The sequence below is a fragment of the Sphaeramia orbicularis genome, chromosome 8, assembly GCF_902148855.1.
Source record: "Sphaeramia orbicularis chromosome 8, fSphaOr1.1, whole genome shotgun sequence".
NCBI lineage: Eukaryota > Metazoa > Chordata > Actinopteri > Kurtiformes > Apogonidae > Sphaeramia > Sphaeramia orbicularis.
In genome coordinates this window covers 39,106,514-39,126,794 of record NC_043964.1, presented here as the reverse complement: position 1 = coordinate 39,126,794, position 20,281 = coordinate 39,106,514, and the positions used below count along the sequence as shown (strand labels likewise).

The following is a 20,281-nucleotide window of genomic DNA, read 5'->3' as shown; positions in this document are numbered from 1 at the left end:
TGCTCTTATAAGCCCTGACATGAGGTGTTTTGTATTTATATAGATGTGTGCATATGTATACAAATATATGAATATTTCGATATTTGGCAATGTATCTATAGATGTAGTATAATATTTGTAACAATAATAATACTATGTGGTGTAATTTATTTTTTTATTTATGTCTTGTCTCAGATGTTTTGTTCTGTTTTATACTGTGCAAAAATCTAAATAAAAAGTAAACATCGCGATGTACGTGTGCGCAATAGTCACATCGCAGGTCCTGCAATGTAGGAGGTAAATTAACTCAACGTGTTCTCATCTAATTTCAAGGGTACCTGACACACACTGCGCACAGCGATCCACTAATCACAATCTTTCTTAATCAGTTTGGAGTGATTCACTGGTAACAATATTGAAAAATGAGCAACGAACAGGAGAAAATCACCAAAAACAAAGACTTGGTACCAAAAAGAAAAGCAATGTCAGTTATCTGAAATTATTTCGGCTACAAGAAGGATGATACTGAAACACGTGTTCTGTGTCACCTTGCACCTGTTGCCACTAGGGGTGTAAGAAAATATCGCAATATATCGCAGTATTTCACTTCACAATACTGTATCGACATTAAAAAGTACTGCATCGATATTTTTAGGTATGTACTGAAATGCAGACATGGCTGAGGTTCATTTTTGGTTTTTGGTTTTCAAGCTCTTTTATTTCTATATTCACATAGGTATTTTTCTCTGTTGTTTGTTTACTACAAAAGTACTATTGTGATATTGCAGGTCATAAATGTAGTTTTTTGACATTGATAATGCTGTTCTGTTAAATAATGGATACTTAAAGCATGCTAAAAGCACTTTTTACTGTCTGAAAGAGGCAAATATTTGTTTGTTTTTTAATGGGAATGCACAAAAATAATGTTCTGATGTTGGATGATTCAGGGACTGAACACTATGGATTCTTTTCGCAATAGAATACGAACATTTAAGCAGGATCTTAAACTGTAATGTCTGTAAAACATTATTTATTTATTTATTTATTTGTGTGTTTTTCTGTACTGGTAAAGCCGCATGTTGAAACTTTATTTATCCAAATGCTGCACTATAAGTTTTCCAGGAAATAAATCTTTAAAACTCTTTAAAAAATCTTTAAAAAAAAGAAAAAAAGAAACAACACAAAAAATATCACCTTGTTAACTATTGATATATCGCGATATATCATATTGTGATCCTAGTATTGTAGTGCCAGATTCTTGCCAATACACACCCCTAGTTGCCACAACAAGAGGAAACACAACTGGTAAGTTTGACCATTTACGTCGGCACCACACATCTATTATATCCTCCTGAGTATTTTTTCATATCACAATATATATCGCAGGGTTAAAAAAAATCACAATGTCAGTTTTTTTCCAATATCGTGCAGCCCTAGTTTTAATAATATGAAGATGTTTACTGTTAAACTGGTATTGGTCATGTACAGACACCATCGGCTTGGCTCAACATTGTACTAAAATGTTTCAGACAGGGTGTCTTGGTCTTGTGGGTTGTGTCAGTTTCATGCTGTAGAACCAACATTAATCACTATAATATTTGGGTTGAAGCTCCTTGATACCGAGTTTCCATTCCAGAAATATCTAGATGAAATTGTCCACTATGTTCGTCACTTACATCACCCAAACTAGTGGGAAAAATCAAAGTGCAAGAGGAGGAAATGAATTTTGAGCAACATTCTGCAACCCATAGGCTCATATGCTTTGGGTAACTACTTGATCATTACTTGGAGCTCTATGGTTGACCGGAACAGTTTGCCCCACTTGCATAAATCACTCCTATGCTGTTAATTTTCGAGGGGGGAAATATGGGATCACCTACAAGTTCTCCAAACTCGGCTCTAATGACAATTCCAGCTTTCAGTTTTGTATCAGTGTACTGCACCAGATTTTTCTTTCAGGTATTGAAGGCATCTGAATGGTAAGTAATGGCCTGTGCGTAACTCCAGACCCTGATGTGCTTTCAGATTTGGAATCACTGTATCGAATTTAAGTGAATCGGGTAAAATCAGGTATTTTAGCAAAATCATTGTTTACAGCAGGGATCTCAAACATGCGGCTCGGGGGCTAAATGCGGCCCGCCAAAGGTTCCAATGTGGCCCGCGGGATGAATTTGCAAAGTGCAAAAATTCCACAGTCAAGACTGTTGAACTCATTTTAGTTAGCCACATACAGACCAATATGATCTACAGTAAAATAATAACAGCAGAATAACCTACAACAAATAATGACAACATTTCTTCTTGGTTTGATGTGAAAAAAATTATATTACATTATGCCTATAAATAATGACAACTTCAAATTTTTGTCTTTGTTTTAGTGCAAAAAATAACATTAAATTATGAAAATACTTACATGTACAAACTATTCTGTAACAATAAAATGTGAATAACCTGAACAAATATGAACAACCTGAAATGTCTAAAGAAAATTAAGCACAATTTTAACAATTTTCTGCCTGTTACTCAGTATTTAGCGTCTTCGTAGATCTGATCCATAATGCACATGTAGAAATGATAAGTTGAGGCAGAACATTGTTAAAATTATACTTAGTTTTCTTAAGAAATTTCAGTTTTTTCAGGTTATTCACATCTTTTTTGTTCAGATAGTTTATAAAAGTAAGTATTTTCATAATTTCGTGGGGTTTTTTTTGCACTAAAACAAAGTCAAAAATTTGTAGTTGTCATTATTTATAGGTTATTCTGTTATTATTTCACTGGCCCGGCCCACTGGAGATCAAATCGGGTTGAATGTGGCCCCTGAAAGATAATGAGTTTGAGACACCTGGTTTACAGTGTAATGGGCAACGTATCTCACTTGGTGATCTTATAAATTATTTTGTGTTTTTTAGCTGATAATACTATAATACTATAAAATATGCCATATATAACCATTTAAAATATCCTGTAAATAAAACTGTCAGTATAAAGATCACACCACCATATGCAGAGGACTAACACAAAATAAACTATGAAATCTTTAATATCACAAAACTTACTACTAGTTCTTCTGCAGACCACTCAGTTTCTACCACAACTAAACCCACGAGCTACTTCTTCACGGGCCTCTTTTTGTTAAAGTACTAAACAACAAACACTTTCCTAATTGTTTCTGAGTAGCTGAACCCAACCTCCAGAAGACAGATACAGATGCAGAGCCGAACACAAACCTATTTGCGCTAGGCTACTGCGTTATATTTCAATTTTTTTTTTTTAGTTCATCTTCAATTTGAACCCTTTCCTGCTTTTGCTCTTCATCTCTCATCGATATCCCGATCCCTGCCGGTACGAGTCAAACGCTCCTTTCATTTGCTTTATCTTCGTCTACTATAACCCTCCATCTTTGTTGCCTTTTCACACTTGATGATTTTAATCCCATTCCCATCAAACTTTTCATTTCCTGTGATATCTCCTCTCCTCCCCCTTCACCTTTCCTTGCCGTATCATTTCCCTCCCTTGATGCTTCCTTTTAAAACATCCCTAAATGTCCCTGGGCTCTGTCTACGACTTCCCCTCCTTTATTTCAAGGTCTGGAGATGACTGCTGCAGGTGTCCATCTTCAGTTAACACCCACTCCTTTCTTCTTAGCCATTGTCACCTTCTATAAATTTTCCATTCATCCTCTGCCCACCATCTTCTTCCATATCTCTCAAAGGGGGTTGATCATATCCAGCGCATGGCTTCGTGCTGACTTGTTCTCTCTTAAACTTGCCTTTTCCCCCCATCCCTGCCTACCTCCTTCACATAAAAACCACAGTAAAACACCCCACATTATTAATGAATGCCTATCTCTTTATGCTGTGACCTCCCTGTCATTTATTTCTTACCCCACCTGGTCCTTTTCTTCATTCTCTCTTCACTCCCGCAGCCACCTGGGTGATCATTTTGTCCCTGTTTCTGCTTAAAGCCTTCTCCTTCTGTCTCTCGCTCTCTATTACCAGGTGATCATTTAGATCCCCGTCGTGGTCAAACACTCCCCAGAGGTTCACCTGAAACAGGGGCCATGCACAGCTCATCCATCACTTTCCGTCCTCCACCCCTGCTGCTTCATTCACACACATTCTGGTTGTCTTTTCATTCATTCATGCTCTGCCTCCATCCCCCACCTCCTTTCCCCTCTTCTCTCCTCATTTCCTGGCTTCCTCATGCTCATTTATCACAGGTGGATCTTAACATGTCAGCACAGACACAAACATTCATTCCACGCTTGAAATCCCAACATGACCACACAAACACTCTTGAATTGTAGATGAAAGAGAAAAAAAAAAACAACACGTTAAAGCTGCAGGAGCTAAAATCAGTGGGAAAAAAGGGCAGAATTTGTCCCCCTCTCAGTCCACATCATAAGACTAAATACAAATATAGATGCACTGTAAAAAAAAAAAATCCTGTTGTTTTTACGGACAAATAACTGGCAGCTGTGGTTTCCAGAACAATACTGTAAAAAACATATCCAACTGTAAACATATTTGTGGAGTAACATGTAAATTTAACATTTTAAACATGTAGATTTAAATGGTAAATGGACTGTACTTATTTGGCTCATTTTCTCCACCTTCATGGTGTCCAAAGCACTTTCTAAAACCACCAGGTCCAACTGGGAACAATTTAGGCTTCAGTGTCTTCCATGGGCACTTTGACATATGGACAGTCAGAGCCAGGATTCGAACCACCAACTCTTTGGTTATTGGACGAGCTGCTCTACCAACTCTACCAACCCATTAATTTACAATAGTATAATAGAATAATACAATAGTATAATATTACATCATTAAACATTCACTTTTTTAATAACTTATATATATATATATATATATATATATATATATATATATATATATATATATATATATATATATATATATATATATAAGCAAATATGCTGTTATTTCAACATTATGGTCTTGTCATTTAAACGACATCACATTGTACTTCAATTTACAGTTTTATTTTTTAAAAACAATAGAAATACATCATTTCTACATACAAATCTGGTTTTGTTCACATACTCTTCCTGTAAAAACTACAGCTATATTTGATTTAATCGTTAACACAAAAATCTTTTCAAATGAACAACTTTGCATTGTATTGTCACTTACAGTTTTTTTATGTTGCAATTTTACAATTTTTTGGTGTTAATTCTACAGTCATTTTTTACAGTGTGGCAAACACCATTTCATGTTGCTGTGGAAAAGAGAAGACTCTCCAAGCTTACACATCAAGCTACAAAGTAAAGCAATATGTAGTGGTCGCATACAGTCGCGGAAAAAATTATTAGACCATCAAAAGTCATCAAAAACAATGGTTATCAAGTACTAACTCCTGTGTGTATCATGTGACTAAAAAAGAAAAGAAAAGAAAACATGGAATGCCTAAAAGTACTGTTTTTGGCAATACAATGCCATAGATATTGATGTAAGAACTGAAGTGTATCTCTGATAGAGGGGTACATCTGTGGAATAATCTGGAGCAAAACGTAAAAATGTCTTCTTCAGTTTGTGCATTTAAAAGGATGTATAAATCCACTACAATAACAAAATATAGAACATTATCTGAGTAAGTGAATATCTAGTTATAACACAGAAGTACGCATAAAATAAGATATTATTGTAATTAATTAATTATCATGATAAGATATTATCACATTTATTGATCATTGTATTTGTAGTAAATATTTCAAGTGCATATAAATATTATAGTTTATATTAAAAACAGTTGATTATGCAAATCTGATTGTGTGTGAGGTGACTAAAAAAGTGTATGTGAATGGTTTATATGGATGTTTTGTGTTATTGTAAAAATATACAGAATGTAAATAAATAAATATATATATATATATATAATACATATAATAATAAATATACAGAAAGAAAGTGTGTAAACAAAGTAAAGGAAGCAGATGTAATTTAATTATTAGTTTGTAAAAAGGGGTGGGAGTCAATAAGTTATACTTCTTCCCTCTCCTTTTCGAGGGCAGAAAAATTTTGTTTGACCATATTGTGTGGTTCTTTGTGCTCAAAATAAAACTACACTACTACTACTACTAAGTGATTTTGGTTATTATCAAGAAAACCATGGAAAATGTGTGTATCTTTTGACTAAAACAGACAGAAAAGAAAACTTGGAATTCCTAAAAGCACTGTTTTTGTCAGTACAATGCCATAGCTATTGATGCAAGAACTGAAATGATTTTGGTTATTATTAAGAAAACCATGGAAAATGACTAGATATCAGCTCTGAAATTAAACTCTTATGAGCTATTATTGTTGTTATCATTATATTTGTCCAAACAAATGTGCCTTTAGTTGTACCAGGCATTAAAATGAACAAGAAATTGAAGAAAACAAGGCTGGTCTAATACATTTTTTCAGCGACTGTATTTAGCACCTTTACCTGCCTGCAAACACCTATGATTAGGAAAAGTCAGCGTCAAATGGTAGATTTTCTACAACTTAGCCCACATACCCCAATATACTGAAAGATAACTTTATGTATTCGTATATTTAATATACTAATCATTAATATCTATGAGCATTCAGGGTGAAAATCCTGATATTTTACTCACAATACAACGGTATGATGATAAAGTTATTCTGTAATAGACTGCATTACAAGTCAGGCATCTACAATGTTTCAGTATCTGTGTGACTGAAGAAGAAAACAATCATAAAAAGGCTGAAAGCAGCAACTATTGCAACAGTGTCTGACCAAAAGACAGTCCCATCCAGGATTTAACCCTTTCATGCACGAATTATGAGAATCTTAGTCAAAATTTTTTTCCTGATTGTTTTTCTTCCTTTTTAGGCATGAAAAAACAATGCAATTGAATTTTTTTAAATGAACCTATTTTTCATGGAGTGCCACAAATGTCCACTCAGATGGACACCATGTGTTTAATTTTTGGAGCAAAGAACCATGTGTTTAAAACGCAAGATCAGAAAGTGATATACTGTGTGAAAACTATGAAATAAAAACATTTTAATGCAGCTAATCTGATGTTTTCTCACATTTTATCATATTTCCAATTTTTATAGGAATTTATTTACACTCAAACATGTTACTGCAGATCAGGTTTATCAAGAACAGTAAAGTTACAGTAATGGTATGAATGTCAGTGTATTATGGGATACACTGTGTTGGCTGATATGGAACTAAAACAACAAAACCCATGAATATGTAAGAGAACAGCTGGAGAAGAACTGTCCACTGTGGTGACCACTACACATGAAAGGGTTAACTAAGTAAACAAGTAAAATCCTTCTATTGGATAATTATTGTAGTGAATAATGTGTGTCAGATGCAACAAGTTCTTTCATTCTAACTGATGCAATGAGTAACTTCACATCTCTTAAACAACCGTCAGTTTGATAGAGAGCATAAAGACTGGACTGTGTTTCAATGGATAAAAGTCATGAAAGGTCTGATGAGTCCAGACAGACCCTGTTCCAGAGTGTATCAGGGTGAGAAGAGAGGTGCTTACCCATCATGCTTTGTGCCTAGAGTATAAGCCTGTGGGAGCAGTGTTATGATCTGGGGTTGAGTCACTGGTCAAGTTTAGGTTTAGAAACATTATATGTCTATAAAATGAGGTCAGCTGAACCTGAATATACTGAATGACCAGGACTGAACATCAGTGGATTTGTTTTTTGCTGATGACACAAACATATTTCAAAATAATATCAAGGTTATAATAGTTTTAGATTTTTCATTTTAGTTTAGTTTTATTTAGTTTTGACTTTTTTTTATCTGTAATTCAGTTAGTTTTAATTTGTTTTTAGAGCAGGTTTACTAGTTTTTATTAGTTTTTGTTATTTTCCAAATGCTTAGTTTTAGTTTAGTTTTAGTATTAATTTTAGTTTTGTCGTATATTTTATCTTCTTCGCTGTCGTATTCAAAAAAATCCCATACAGGACTCTGCTGCTTTCTCCCAACGTTAGTCTCCATGTTTCCAGGTAGAGTGGGGACGAGAAGACGACTCTAAACGACAATTGACGAGAAGTGTCGTATGGTGCCAGTAGCTAAAATTGCTCGAGCGAAATACATCGATTTCATATTAATCCAACATTGACAAAGACGAAAACAAAGGGAATTTTATCCATAATTTTCATAAGTTTTAGTTTTATAAGCACACAATACAGTTTCAGTCAGTTATTGTATTTTCTTTTAATTACAGTTTTTATTTATTTCAGTTAACGTTAGTTTTCGTTAACGATAATAACCTTGGACAATATCAGGATTCATCAGGATCACATTGTGAAAGAGTGGTTCAGGGAGCATGAGGCATCATTTTCACACATGGATTGGCCTCCATGGAGTTCAGACCTGAACCACATGGATATGCTTGGGATTTGTCTATGTAGAGCGTGACTATACACAGTAGAACTCTCCCATCATCAACATAAGATCTCAGCCAAAAATGAATGCAGCTCTGGACAGCAATAAATGTGTCACTTACTGTGGCTTTGCATAAGCATTGTGTGGCACAACAAATGCCTCCCATAATCCCAATGAAATATTGTGTGATTTTTTTATATATTTATTTCCTTCATCACCATGCCAATTTCACAGAATTTGACTAATATGAAGCAATGCCCAAAAATGAGCAGTCTAAAACTTAGGGCCACTTTATTTACAATGTACCACAAAAGGATGTAATATCATTTTTAATATCCTTACTTAGCAGATAAATTGTTGAAAAAGTGGGTTAGATGACCTTAAAATCAGTCATTTAGCTGGAACAAAGACAGGGGACGGCATTCAGTTAACAGCCAAAAGCTTCCACTGACATTTATTGGTCTTAATAAGACATATTGGTAATAAATAGAGCCGCTAGATAGAATCATAAGCAATTAAAAAAAACACTAAATCCACAACAAATCTGTCAATAACAGTTTGAGCAATATTGAATCTCTGTTTTTCATAAAATTAGATGATTGTTAAGGCTTTCTTTATGTCTTCCTTACTAACTTATTGGTGTGTAAAAGAAACTCAGACAGAGAAATGTACTTCATGCTGTGCGGTGAATATGCATGACTGCACTTTACATTGAAAAACGCTGCATACATGATGTTTCCCTATCCCCACCTCTCTCATTCACTTACTCTCTGATGTTAGGCAGAATACAAGCCACGTGTGCAGCAGTCAGAGACATCCATTTCCTGTTAGTTTATAAGGCGTTTATGAATTATAAAACTGTGACACCCTGGGACTCGGCAATGACTGAATAGGGATAGATAAATGGTCCGACTGAGAAAAGGGGAACAGACGAGTGTGTGTGTGTTTGCATGAGTGTCTATACAGTATATGCATGATTTTTTTTTTTGTTTGTTTGTCGCGTTCTAGCGTCTGTTTGTGTGTCCGTCCATGTTCGTGTGCATGCACTGACATTGTGCTGACATTGTGTTAACTTGGCGAACAGCTCCCACAGCTGTGCTTATTTGGTGGCTTGGGAATATCCTAGAATTTGTCTGTTTATTCCTTCAATTACAAATGTGCGTGATTGTGTGTGTGTCAGTTTGTATGTAAATGAGAGTGTGCGTTGAATAAAGCTTCATACCTGCACCATCTGGCCCTGTAATAGCCTTCTATGCCCCCCAGAATGAGTTGGTCATGTCTGACTGCATCAGACACACACATTCGTACCAAGACACATACATACACACAAATACACCCTCTAACTAGACGCAATGAATAATCCTCTAATGATAATTGAAAAACAAAGCTGACATTCCCCCAAAGTCAAATCAACTGCACATGACACTGGAATATTTCAAATAAAAACAACGTATTAGATAGAAAAACATAGAACATTACAGAAATTAGCCTTGCAATAACTGATATATCGTCATACAAAATTGTCAGAGACTCCAAAATCTCTTCATTTCCACCACGAGGAGGGGAGTTTTATAAATGGATTGCATGTGTTTACAAGGTCCAGCTGTTTTTGACAAGTAAAGAATGCTGATAAATGAATAAACTGCTTGTTGTTGCAGTATTTTCATTTCAATTCATAAGCACAGGAGGTGCCGTCATAGTATTTGTCATGAGGTTGATGGAACAGAAATTTATTCTGTCACGTAACTCCTGCTAAAAAAAGTAAACCAGTGATTTCTGAAAATGAGAAAGAAGAAAACATGCAGCCAATGTCTAGGCACAAGCTTCGATTTATGACCAATACACATTAAAACAAACAGGCTCATATACCTCTCACTTGTTCCCATGGTGATGCACTATAATCGACTGATACTGATAAAGATGTCACGCCAACACAATCCCTGTGATTTCTATCTTGTTAAATGGTCACTTTGTTTAAGTAAATTCTTTATTCAGGTCTCTTTTAGAAGCTCTACTACCCCCAGTTGAATTCTCCCCCTACCCCTTATGGACCTGTTGCTGAATGGCTGGATTCCAACAGGGGGCGTACTCTGGCCTGGAACTATTGATCAGCTCAAGTCACTTTGTTTTTTTTTTTCATTTACAAAGGCAGGATATGTGCAAATACCCTTTTATTTTTTCTGCAGAGAGAGTGAGCAGATATTTGGCCTAAAACGAGCTCCTCTACCTTTAAAACCATGTTGTTTTTGTAGCAAGCCTGAGGTCTGAGCCGTAGAGATTGATCTGACCAAGTCATGACAGCAGGCGATCATTAAGTCCACCCATGTTGACAACACCAGCGTTCAGCCAAAACCTTCCATCATGCTTCATCAAGACTTTTAAAGCAAAAAAACAGATGTAAAGAAGTCCACTTTCCTCTCACACCTCTTGAATTACAACATGCTAAAAGGCTGTTACGGAATTTTTGCTCAAAGATGCCAAAAAATGCTGCCTACTGAAGCTTTAAGTGTTTCGTCAACCTTATCAAATATCCATTCTTCTTCTATCCTTCTCTTGGCCTCTCTCCAGCTTGACCCCTTCAGCCTACATACAGTACATTTACAACCACCTTTCTTTATTTAATCAATTCCCCTCCCACTTGTGTGATAAATGCACTTCTTGTAATGGCTCCTAAAACTGCTTGGAGTCCATTAAAAGATGACACCTTCTTTACATCGGTGCTAAGGCAACATGCACCCCCCCCACCCCCCTCCACAACATGTGATTCTTGAAGTTATAACTACTGTCTCAATGGCTACTGCACTCTCAAAAATAGAGGTTCGAGATCAGAATATTTATTTACCTATAAGTACATTTTTAAGAATGTCCTCTCAAAAGTACAATATTGGTCTTTAGGAGGCCAGAATTGCACCTTTAAACTATGAAAAAGGGTCCAAAGTTCTGTAAAGTACAAATTTGTACTTTAACGTACCCTGCAGCATTAAAAAATGTGTGTAGACCATGAGAATAGGCTATAGGCTAGGAGAACTGAACAGCAGGCCTAATTATAGTTAAAACAATAGGCTCAGCACATTATTTATTACATATCATAATGTAATTACTCTATATTATATTTAATAATAATTTGTGTTTTAATTTAATAGCCCAATTAGCTCAATGATAATAGCCTAACAATTTATTTAACTTATTAGAACCTCTGATTATTGCCATAATCTCTGTTTTATCAAGTTTTCATTCACACCTCCATGTCTTGATGCCGTAGCTTGCCTATGCTGTTTTTTTTTTTTTTTTCTCAATTAGGCCTCCAGTTCAAACTTTAAACATCATGGCATTATCAACTATACGAGAGTTTTCTTTCTATGTAAAGTACTTAAGGTACAAAAATGGACCATTTCGAAAGGGTACAGAAATATCTCTCAAAAAAGTACACCCCCAGCGATAAGCATTTGTACCCTTTTAAGTACAAGCTGGTACCTTTATTTTTGAGAGTGTGGAGATAAAATGTAATAGCATTGGAGTGACATCATATCTAAGTGGTACAACATGGGTACAAATGAGCAGTGAGTCCCTGGTCTGATGTCTGTTTCACCCATTTGGTATCTGATTAAGGAATAATCATATTACACTGTGGTCTTCACACCTGGTCTCAGCACCACCCAGGTTACGGCACACTGCCCAAATTGGTATTTGCCGGCTCATAACAACAAGATAACAAGATGGCTTCACAGAACAAATTCCTAACAACAGTGTGAGCAAGAGTTCCAGGTACTTGTTAGTGGTGCAGCTGACTGGCTAATAGCACTGCCAGCTGTCTATGTGTGTGCCTGTTAGTGCTTTATTAGTACCTTCAGCTATGCAGTGTGGTGACAACAAGTCAGCCCCAAATACTCTATTGTGTTCTAGGACTGTGAGGGTGAACTCAGAGGAGGACAGCTGTTTAAGTACTGAGTTACAAGGATTATGGGATGCTGTGACACAATGTGCACACCAATGATGCTGTGGTGTTTAGAAGGAAAAGGAGCAGAGATATGGATGTGAGATATGAGACTAAATAACACATAAGAGGAAAAAACAGTATAAACAGAAAGAGAGGAAGAGGCATCCGTGCACGCGCGCGCACACACGCACGGACGCGGCTATAAGAGCCAGAGACCCGGGCACCCAGGCAGGCAGTCAGTCAGTCAGACTGATCACGTACCTTCCAGACAGCAGGTCCGCCAGAGGCCGGAGTGCGTCATCACCTCCTCGTTCTTGCGGCTCGTGTCGTTGTCGCCGCTGCTCTTCACGCGGCAGACCCCGCGCGAGTACAGCCAGTAGTCGGTACCGACGGCGATGGTCATGAGGCTGAAGGCGGCGAACGCGCCCACCGTCGTCACGAGCATCTGGACGCCGCGGTCACACATCAGCATCTTCATATAGGCGGCTCCTGTTTGTCTTAATCTCTTTTCCTCCTCTCTTTAAGATTCACCCTTTAATTTCCTTTGTATCCCGCGAGACTTGGAGAGAGAGAGTCAGGCAGAGGGTTCAACAACAGGCACTCAAAAAAAAAAAAAAAAAAAAAAAATTAAAAAAAAAAAAAAAAACAAGAAAGAGAGAGTGAGAGAGAGAATAAATGTTGTAAATGAGGGTTTAGAAGAACTGGGAGATAAATGGAATACTTGGTTGCCTTGTCCGCTGAGTTGACAAGAGGCTCGTGGCAAAGGGCGGGAAGGTGGGAGGGCGGCACGTCACTTTCTCGCGCATCAAAAACCGGTTTTCACCGACAAACCACCGTCATGTACACACTGACACGCGCGCGCGCACACCGGACGTTTAACGACCACCGGTTGTGTCCGGCTTCCAGAAACCTGCCTTCACTTTCCTTCAGTCAGTCAGTGAAGAGCCAAACAGCGGGGCCACATTGTGCGTCTCCTGTTCCCCGGTTCCGTTTTTGTGCGGTTTATTTGTCCCGGGGTGAGGGAGGGTGAGCTGCGTTATTCCGCCACAAACGGCTGATATTTCCGTTCCGCTCCTCCTCTGTGTGCTGCGTCTTCCCCACTTCTCCTTCCCTTCCTTCTCTTCTCTCAACTTCTGCTGCTGTTTTTTCCAGCTTCCTTATTAATCTCTCAACCATTAACAGTCAAGGTCCGCAAGGGGGGGACTCCATCTTTAACACAACAACAAACCGACGGATCCGCTTATTTTGGTTTGACTGATGGAACCGCACCGCTCAAGTCAAGTGTAAAAAAAAATCAAACATATATTAAAGGGGTTTCTGTTAGAACATCATCACAGAGGCGGCTCGCCCCTAGAAACTCACTGCTGATTTCTCAAAGCGGTGCAGGGTGTCTTCAGTCGACAGCTCAGAGCCAGAAAACTGCATTTATTCTGTTTTCTTCAGTTTCCTGCTCAATGAATAAACGCATGAAAAAAGCCCAGCGATGAAGACAGGAGTGAGAGGTCCGTCGTATGTTTCCCACTCCAGCTGTTGACTCACTGACATCCCCCTTTTCCTTCGATATCCAGATTTATTAAAAAAAAAAAAAAAAAAAAAAAAAGCCAACAGAAGCTCGTCCTGTCGTTAAAATAAATGGAAGTTTTTCATCAGATTAGAGACGAGGAAGGACGTGTGAGTTTAAAGAGGCACCGAAATGAGACCAAGTCAGGTCCGTCAGATTTCCTCTGCCGTACGTAGGCTACCGCCGAAGTTCAACCTCAAAAATAATAATTCATACATAAAAAAATCATCATAAACTGCCCATAAAACGTCTGCTGATGGAGCCTGGAGGACAGTTACACCCGCCTGGGTTTGCTCCTCAGAAACGTGCTCGTTCGTACAAATGAAAAAAATGACAGCCGTCGCTTCCTCCTTCTCCTCCTCCTCCTCCTCCTCCTCCCCGTCCTCCTCCCCGTCCTCCTCCTCTTCGTCTTCCTCCTCCTCCTCCTCTCGGTCCAACCAACACAAACTAAAACTAACCGCGCGTCTCCTCAAACTCCGCCTGGGGCAGCGCCGCGCAACACGGATTGGGTTTGCGGGTGATCGCGCCCTTCAGGAACTAATCACGCGCTGACATTGCGTTATGTCCCGCCTTCCGCCGCACCGCCGTCGGTATAAAGCATGGTGGGCTCCGGTTCAGAGACCAGAGAACATTCTGAGTTCAGCCGGCTGCCAGTGCCCTGCGGATGTTATAGTAGATCTCTGTTAAGCAAAAGGATTCTATTCCCCCTAAGCAGAGGAAGGGATAAAGTGACCTTAAAGGTAAAAAGAAGCCAAATGGTTCAACTCTAAGAAGTCATTTTCTCTATTTCACTGTCTAAACGTGCCTGCGCCGGGAGCTGTCCATGGTGCTGAATGTTCGTCGCGCACACTGTGGCGCTGACCGTGGTACTGATTCCACCCAAGCGTGGTGTTTCTCCCTACTGTGTTTTTGCAGCAGCCCCTGCACCACACTGATTAGTTAGAAGAAACAGTGAGAGATAGAGAGAGAGCTACAAAGAAAAGAGAGAGAGAGAGAGAGAGAGAGAGGGGAGAGAGAGAGATTGGAAAGCCATGCATGAAGAATCGCGCCCGGGAGAGAAGCAGAGACGCCACTTAAAGAGCCACGGACCGTTTTTAATGATTCCACTCCACTGAGGCTTCCACACAAGGCTGTCTAAGCATCACGGTTCACTTAACACACCGGAGCGCGTGCGTGTGCATATGTGCACGCGTGCATGTGCCGTAGATATATGATGGTTGTGTTCACGTGACTTGGCTGCCGCGAAGTTGTGTGTGCGCACATGAAAGAGCGTGAGTGTGTTTTGTAAGGCGTTAAGAGCTCATTGTGTTGGTTGTTTAAGTGGCAATGAATAAAACTCGTTTCCATTGGAGACCAGTACAAATGACGGGATGGAAGGAGAGTAGGAGCACGTTAATGTACCTTTCTTCCCTCTCATTTGCTGTTTGGATCTGTGTATTCCTCAGCGAGTTTTTCTGTCTTTCTTTTTTTCATCTCGTAGTAGAACTCTCCCACTTTCTTTTTTGATTCAAATGATCATGCTTCAATCCTCTGCTTTTGGCTTCTTACAACAGTGCAACCTTGGTCTTTTATACTGTTTTCCCTCCAGCCATTCTCTCAAACTACATGCCCAAAGTATTCTTCTTCTTTCTCTTTTCTGTTCGTTTTTCATGCCAAGTTCTTCAATACCACTTCTTTATCACGTGACCTAAAACCTTTTGGCTTGGTCCTTTGCACTGGTCTACAAGTAAAATACCTCCAGAATAAAAGCAGTGAAACTTTACCAGGTTTGGGTCACGAATAAAGAAAAATAAAGTCAAAAATTCTGGTTGGCTGTAGTTTCCAAGATACAGTCTTTAGTCAATATGTGAAATTCTGGGAATGAATGAGAGTACACATAACACAGCACTTCTGTCATTTCTTTTCCAATTCATCTTATTATCCCATAAAGACCCAAACAGCCACCAACAACCAAAATCATGTACCGATCTAAAATGTTTAATAACCTTTGAACTGCTAAACCTATTGATCCATGTAAATAATTGGTGTAAAATGCAGTTTATTATTTTTTTATGGTTTCATGGCTCTGTAGTGAATGTGGAAACACTATCATCTTCTACAACATTGATTCACCAGTAAAACCCATGGAATCTGATCAGTGACAGTGGATGAAAACACTTGTTTTTGTTCAGTTATTGATATATTTTGCAAAAAAAAGTCATGTTTTCTTCAGTTTTCTCAGTTTTTAATAAAATAACCCTCAACTTTAGTCTGAGCTTTTATGAACATCTATATGATCAGCGAATTAAATATAGCAAAATGCCCGATGTTCACTGAAAAAAAAATCCAAAATACAGAGAATAATGTCATAATAAATTGTGATAAATCACTTAAGAAAAGTTCAATATGGTTAGGGTTAGGAAGGGTTAGAGTTAGGGTTGTAGAGGAAACATATATTTTGGAACGGCCACAAAAGTAACACTGGGTCTTTATGAGTTAAAGTGTGTAAGATTTAGCACAAAAAATCTCTGAGGCAGATAAAAAAAACAATAAAACAAATAAAACAACAAACATGCTGTACACCAGTGTATAGTTTATTGAAATAGCAGGTTGATTTTTCAGGTGGTGCTGCTATTTTACCAGTCACTTGTTTTGAAACTTTCCAGAAACTATAGCTTTCAATACACTTTTCTAGTCAAATGTCAAAAAGAGCACAATATGTATAAGTTGTTGAGCTGATGTAATGAGTAAGTGATGCACTGATGGACAGACTGACTGGCTTTTTATCCAGTGGTGCTGGTGGATATTTGACAGACATAAAACACTGGAGGAAATGTAGGAATTAAAGTGATCAAAAACAAACACATAGAACAAAAAGTGAAAACAGAGAGGGAGGAAGTGGAATTACAGATAAATAAATGCATGAACAGATCAACAGAGAGAGCAGTGACAGGTCCTATCATCCCTTTCACTTGCTCTGTGTGTGTGTGTGTGTGTGTGTGTGTGTGTGTGCGTGTGTGCGTGTGTGTGTGTGCGTGTGTGCGTGTGTGTGTGTGTGTGTGTGTGTCCGAGGCCCTCGCTGCCTGCGTTATCTCACAAGGAGACTCATTAACATAGAAATGACTTCAGGAAGAAAAGTACAGCATTTCACCTCTGGTGAGAGACAGGAAGGAGGGAGGTGGGAGAAAGGAGGGAATAGGAGTGACAGTACAGGAGGAAGAAAAGAAGAAAAGGAGGGAGGGAAGAGAGAAAGAAGGAGAGTGAAGATAGAGGAAAGAATGGGAGTAGGTAAGCACTGATGGGAACAACAAATAAGTAAAGGAGAAATGTCTCAATATAGAGTGAGGATGAGGGAGGAGAGGCTGACGAAAGAGAGGAAAGGATGGAATAATATATAGAGGGACAAGAAAGGATGGGACAGACAGAAATATGACAGTGACAAATGAATATGACACAATCTGCCACAAATAACAGGAATATACAACTGACTTTAGTTGGTAAATATGTTTTTTTTAGAGCAGTATGTTTTTTTTTTTTTCATTTAGTGATAATATTTATTCAAATGATAGAAAATCAATGCCATTTCTTTCTTTCTTTCTTTCTTTCTTTCTTTCTTTCTTTCTTTCTTTCTTTCTTTCTTTCTTTCTCTCTTTCTTTCTTTCTTTCTTTCTTTCTTTCTTTCTTTCTTTCTTTCACAGCATTTAGAAGGTTACAGTATTAACTTCCATCAAGTCAGATTACCATTTGGCTTATGGCCCTTTTGTTGCTAGGCAGCAGCAGGGGTATAGAAGGGTCAAGTCCCCTGATGGAGATGAGCATCATGGGAAATGCAGTTTTAAATCACTAATGTGTCTAATGTTTGCCCTTTCTCTCATACTGCCCATAATCCCCCTCTCCTCTCCTCTCCTCTCCTCTCCTCTCCTCTCCTCTCCTCTCCTCTCCTCTCCTCTCCTCTCCTCTCCTCTCCTCTCCTCTCCTCTCCTCTCCATCATGGCCAGTACAACAGGAGGATGAGGAGAGGAAGATGGGGTGGGTCTTCAAGAGAGGAGGAGGAGGAGGAGGAGGAGGAGGAGGAGGAGGAGGAGGAGGAGGAGGAGGAGGAGGAGGAGGAGGAGGAGGAGGAGGACTGCAGGGTTTCTGCTCAGTGAGCTGGAACCTTCTCACGCCTCTGGCCAGTGCTCAGAGACTGAGAGGGGGAGGAGGAGGAGGAAAAAGAGAGGAAAGCAGGCAAGACAAGAGGAAGAAGTTAGAGGATATTGAAAACCACAGAGAAATTAGAGCGAAAGATAAAATGTTTAGAGGACAACAGAACAGAAAGATGAGGCGACGTAAGCATAATGCAGAGACATTTCCAACCAAAGAAGACACGAACCATGCACTACAGACATGTGTGGTCAACACGTGCTCCCATGTAATGAAATCCCATCACCAATCAATCAATCTTGTAATTAGAACTGATTTTAGCTCTAACCTGCCAGTTTATATTTATCACTGTCTTTCTACATATACCATCTGTCTTAGTGTTTTCCATATGCAGTGCATGTCTTCATAGGTATGTTGTATGTGTGTGTGTGTGCGTCTCTGTTGTTATTGGTTCCAGTGTTTGTGTGTGTTTTACCAGATGGGAATGACTCCAGGGCAGAGAGACGACATATGGTGATGTGGCATGATTCTGGCGTGATGCTAATATGTCAAAACTGTGATTTATGACTTAGATGTTACAGACACAGCCCCAGGAAAGTCTACAAACCTGTGTGTTGATTTGTTTGTTATCCGAGAAGAGACTATTGAATTTTGCCTTATGGTGATGCTGCTTTTTTAGCTACAGAGGTTAACACTGCTCAAGCTAATCGTTTACTCCAAATAAACAATAGTAAAGCATACATTATTGAGGACTTACCTGTCAAAAATATTTAACACAAAGCAATAAATTGTTTGTAGATGTGTAATGTGTGGGAGAGGAACTTCTCAATCATACATGAGGTTAACAGGTGAAGTTACTCTTATCACATTTCATCAACCATCTTGAAGCCCCAATATGTAACATTAGCACACAGTCAAGTGCAAATGTGTGGTTTCCTTTGTGCTGGGAGTTGGTTGTTTGTTGCTGTTAGCATCCATTTTTATGCAATTGATTGTCTTCATTATCTACGTCAGTGGTTCTCAATGTCTTTTCAGTGATGTACCCCCTGTGAAATATTTTTTCAGCCAAGTACCCCCTAACCAGCGCAAAGCATTTTTGGTTGAAGAAAATGACTTAAAACAGAGTGCTGTGCCATCAGTGTCTGATTTATTAAACTTTGGAACTCCATTTGTAATGGTCTCTCTTGAACTATTTGGAAATAAAAAGATATAACTAAAAAAGAAAGAAATAATTTACTTAATTATAAATAAAGATTTGTGCACATAAAAATAATTATCAACGTAAAGTGTCCTCCTTTGGGATCATAGTAAAGATCTGTTCTCAAAAACATAACATAACATAATAATCTTCAAGATACAGCTGGAATTTTGCCGGTTCTTGTTTGACCTTGGTTACCACTTGTCCCTCCGTGTTTTCAAAAGAATTATAAACTATGAATATAAAATTAACTGTATGAATTTATATATTTTCCTGAAATATTTATTTAATTTAATAATTATTTTTAAAGGATTTTTGCATGGATGCTATTTTTTAAATATATTTTAAAATCTCACGTACTCCCAGGGGTACGCGTACCCCCATTTGAGAACCACTGATCTACGTCATAAAAATTTGTACACTTGTTTCTATCTAGGGGGCCCTTGCTGGTTAATCTGCTTGTGAAGCGTCTTTGAGCATCCAAAAAAGTGCTATATAAGTATTATGATTATGATGATGATGATGATTATTATTATTATTATAATTATTATTATTACCTCAGAGCCTCTCCTCTGCTCCTCTACAGCAGCAACAGTGAAAAAAACTAGCTGCTATTAACTTAAAAACATCAACAAACATCTGACTCAAGGCATAACACACACTGTGACACAGACTTCGTGTAAGTATCCTAAATACTGAGCATTTACTTAATAAAATAGCCCGACAAGATCATTTACATCAATCAAACATCTAATAAGAATGAACATTTTAGACGCAAAGTGGTTCTTCCTGCAACAAGGAGTCTAATAGGCTGTAAATATGACAGAAGTGGAGGGAAAAAAATGCACTTTTATCCACATAGTTTCATTAGTTTTTGGTTTGGGTATTTCAGTCATCTTTCACATCACTGAATTAAGGCCTCGTCCACATGGAGATGGAAATGATGTATTTATTTTACATTTAAAAATTTTCTGTAAACACAAGAAATGTTTGTCCACACAAAACCACTGGTAATGTAGTAAATATGCCAGGCCTGAACAGAAATACACCAAAAACAGAGAAGACATGGAACATTTTTTTGTGTGTGTTTTTA

General features: G+C 38.2%; 1 protein-coding gene across 1 annotated transcript in view; it reads right to left on the bottom strand.

Annotated features, from left to right (window-relative positions):
* cacng3b (calcium channel, voltage-dependent, gamma subunit 3b) overlaps window positions 1–14,237 on the bottom strand; it is a 45,472-nt gene extending 31,235 nt beyond the window's left edge. The window contains exon 1 of the mRNA XM_030141109.1: window positions 12,569–14,237. Coding sequence (XP_029996969.1) covers window positions 12,569–12,785 — 217 coding nt within the window. The 5' untranslated portion in view covers window positions 12,786–14,237. The remainder of the gene's footprint in view (window positions 1–12,568) is intronic.
* Between the last annotated feature and the right edge of the window lie 6,044 nt (window positions 14,238–20,281).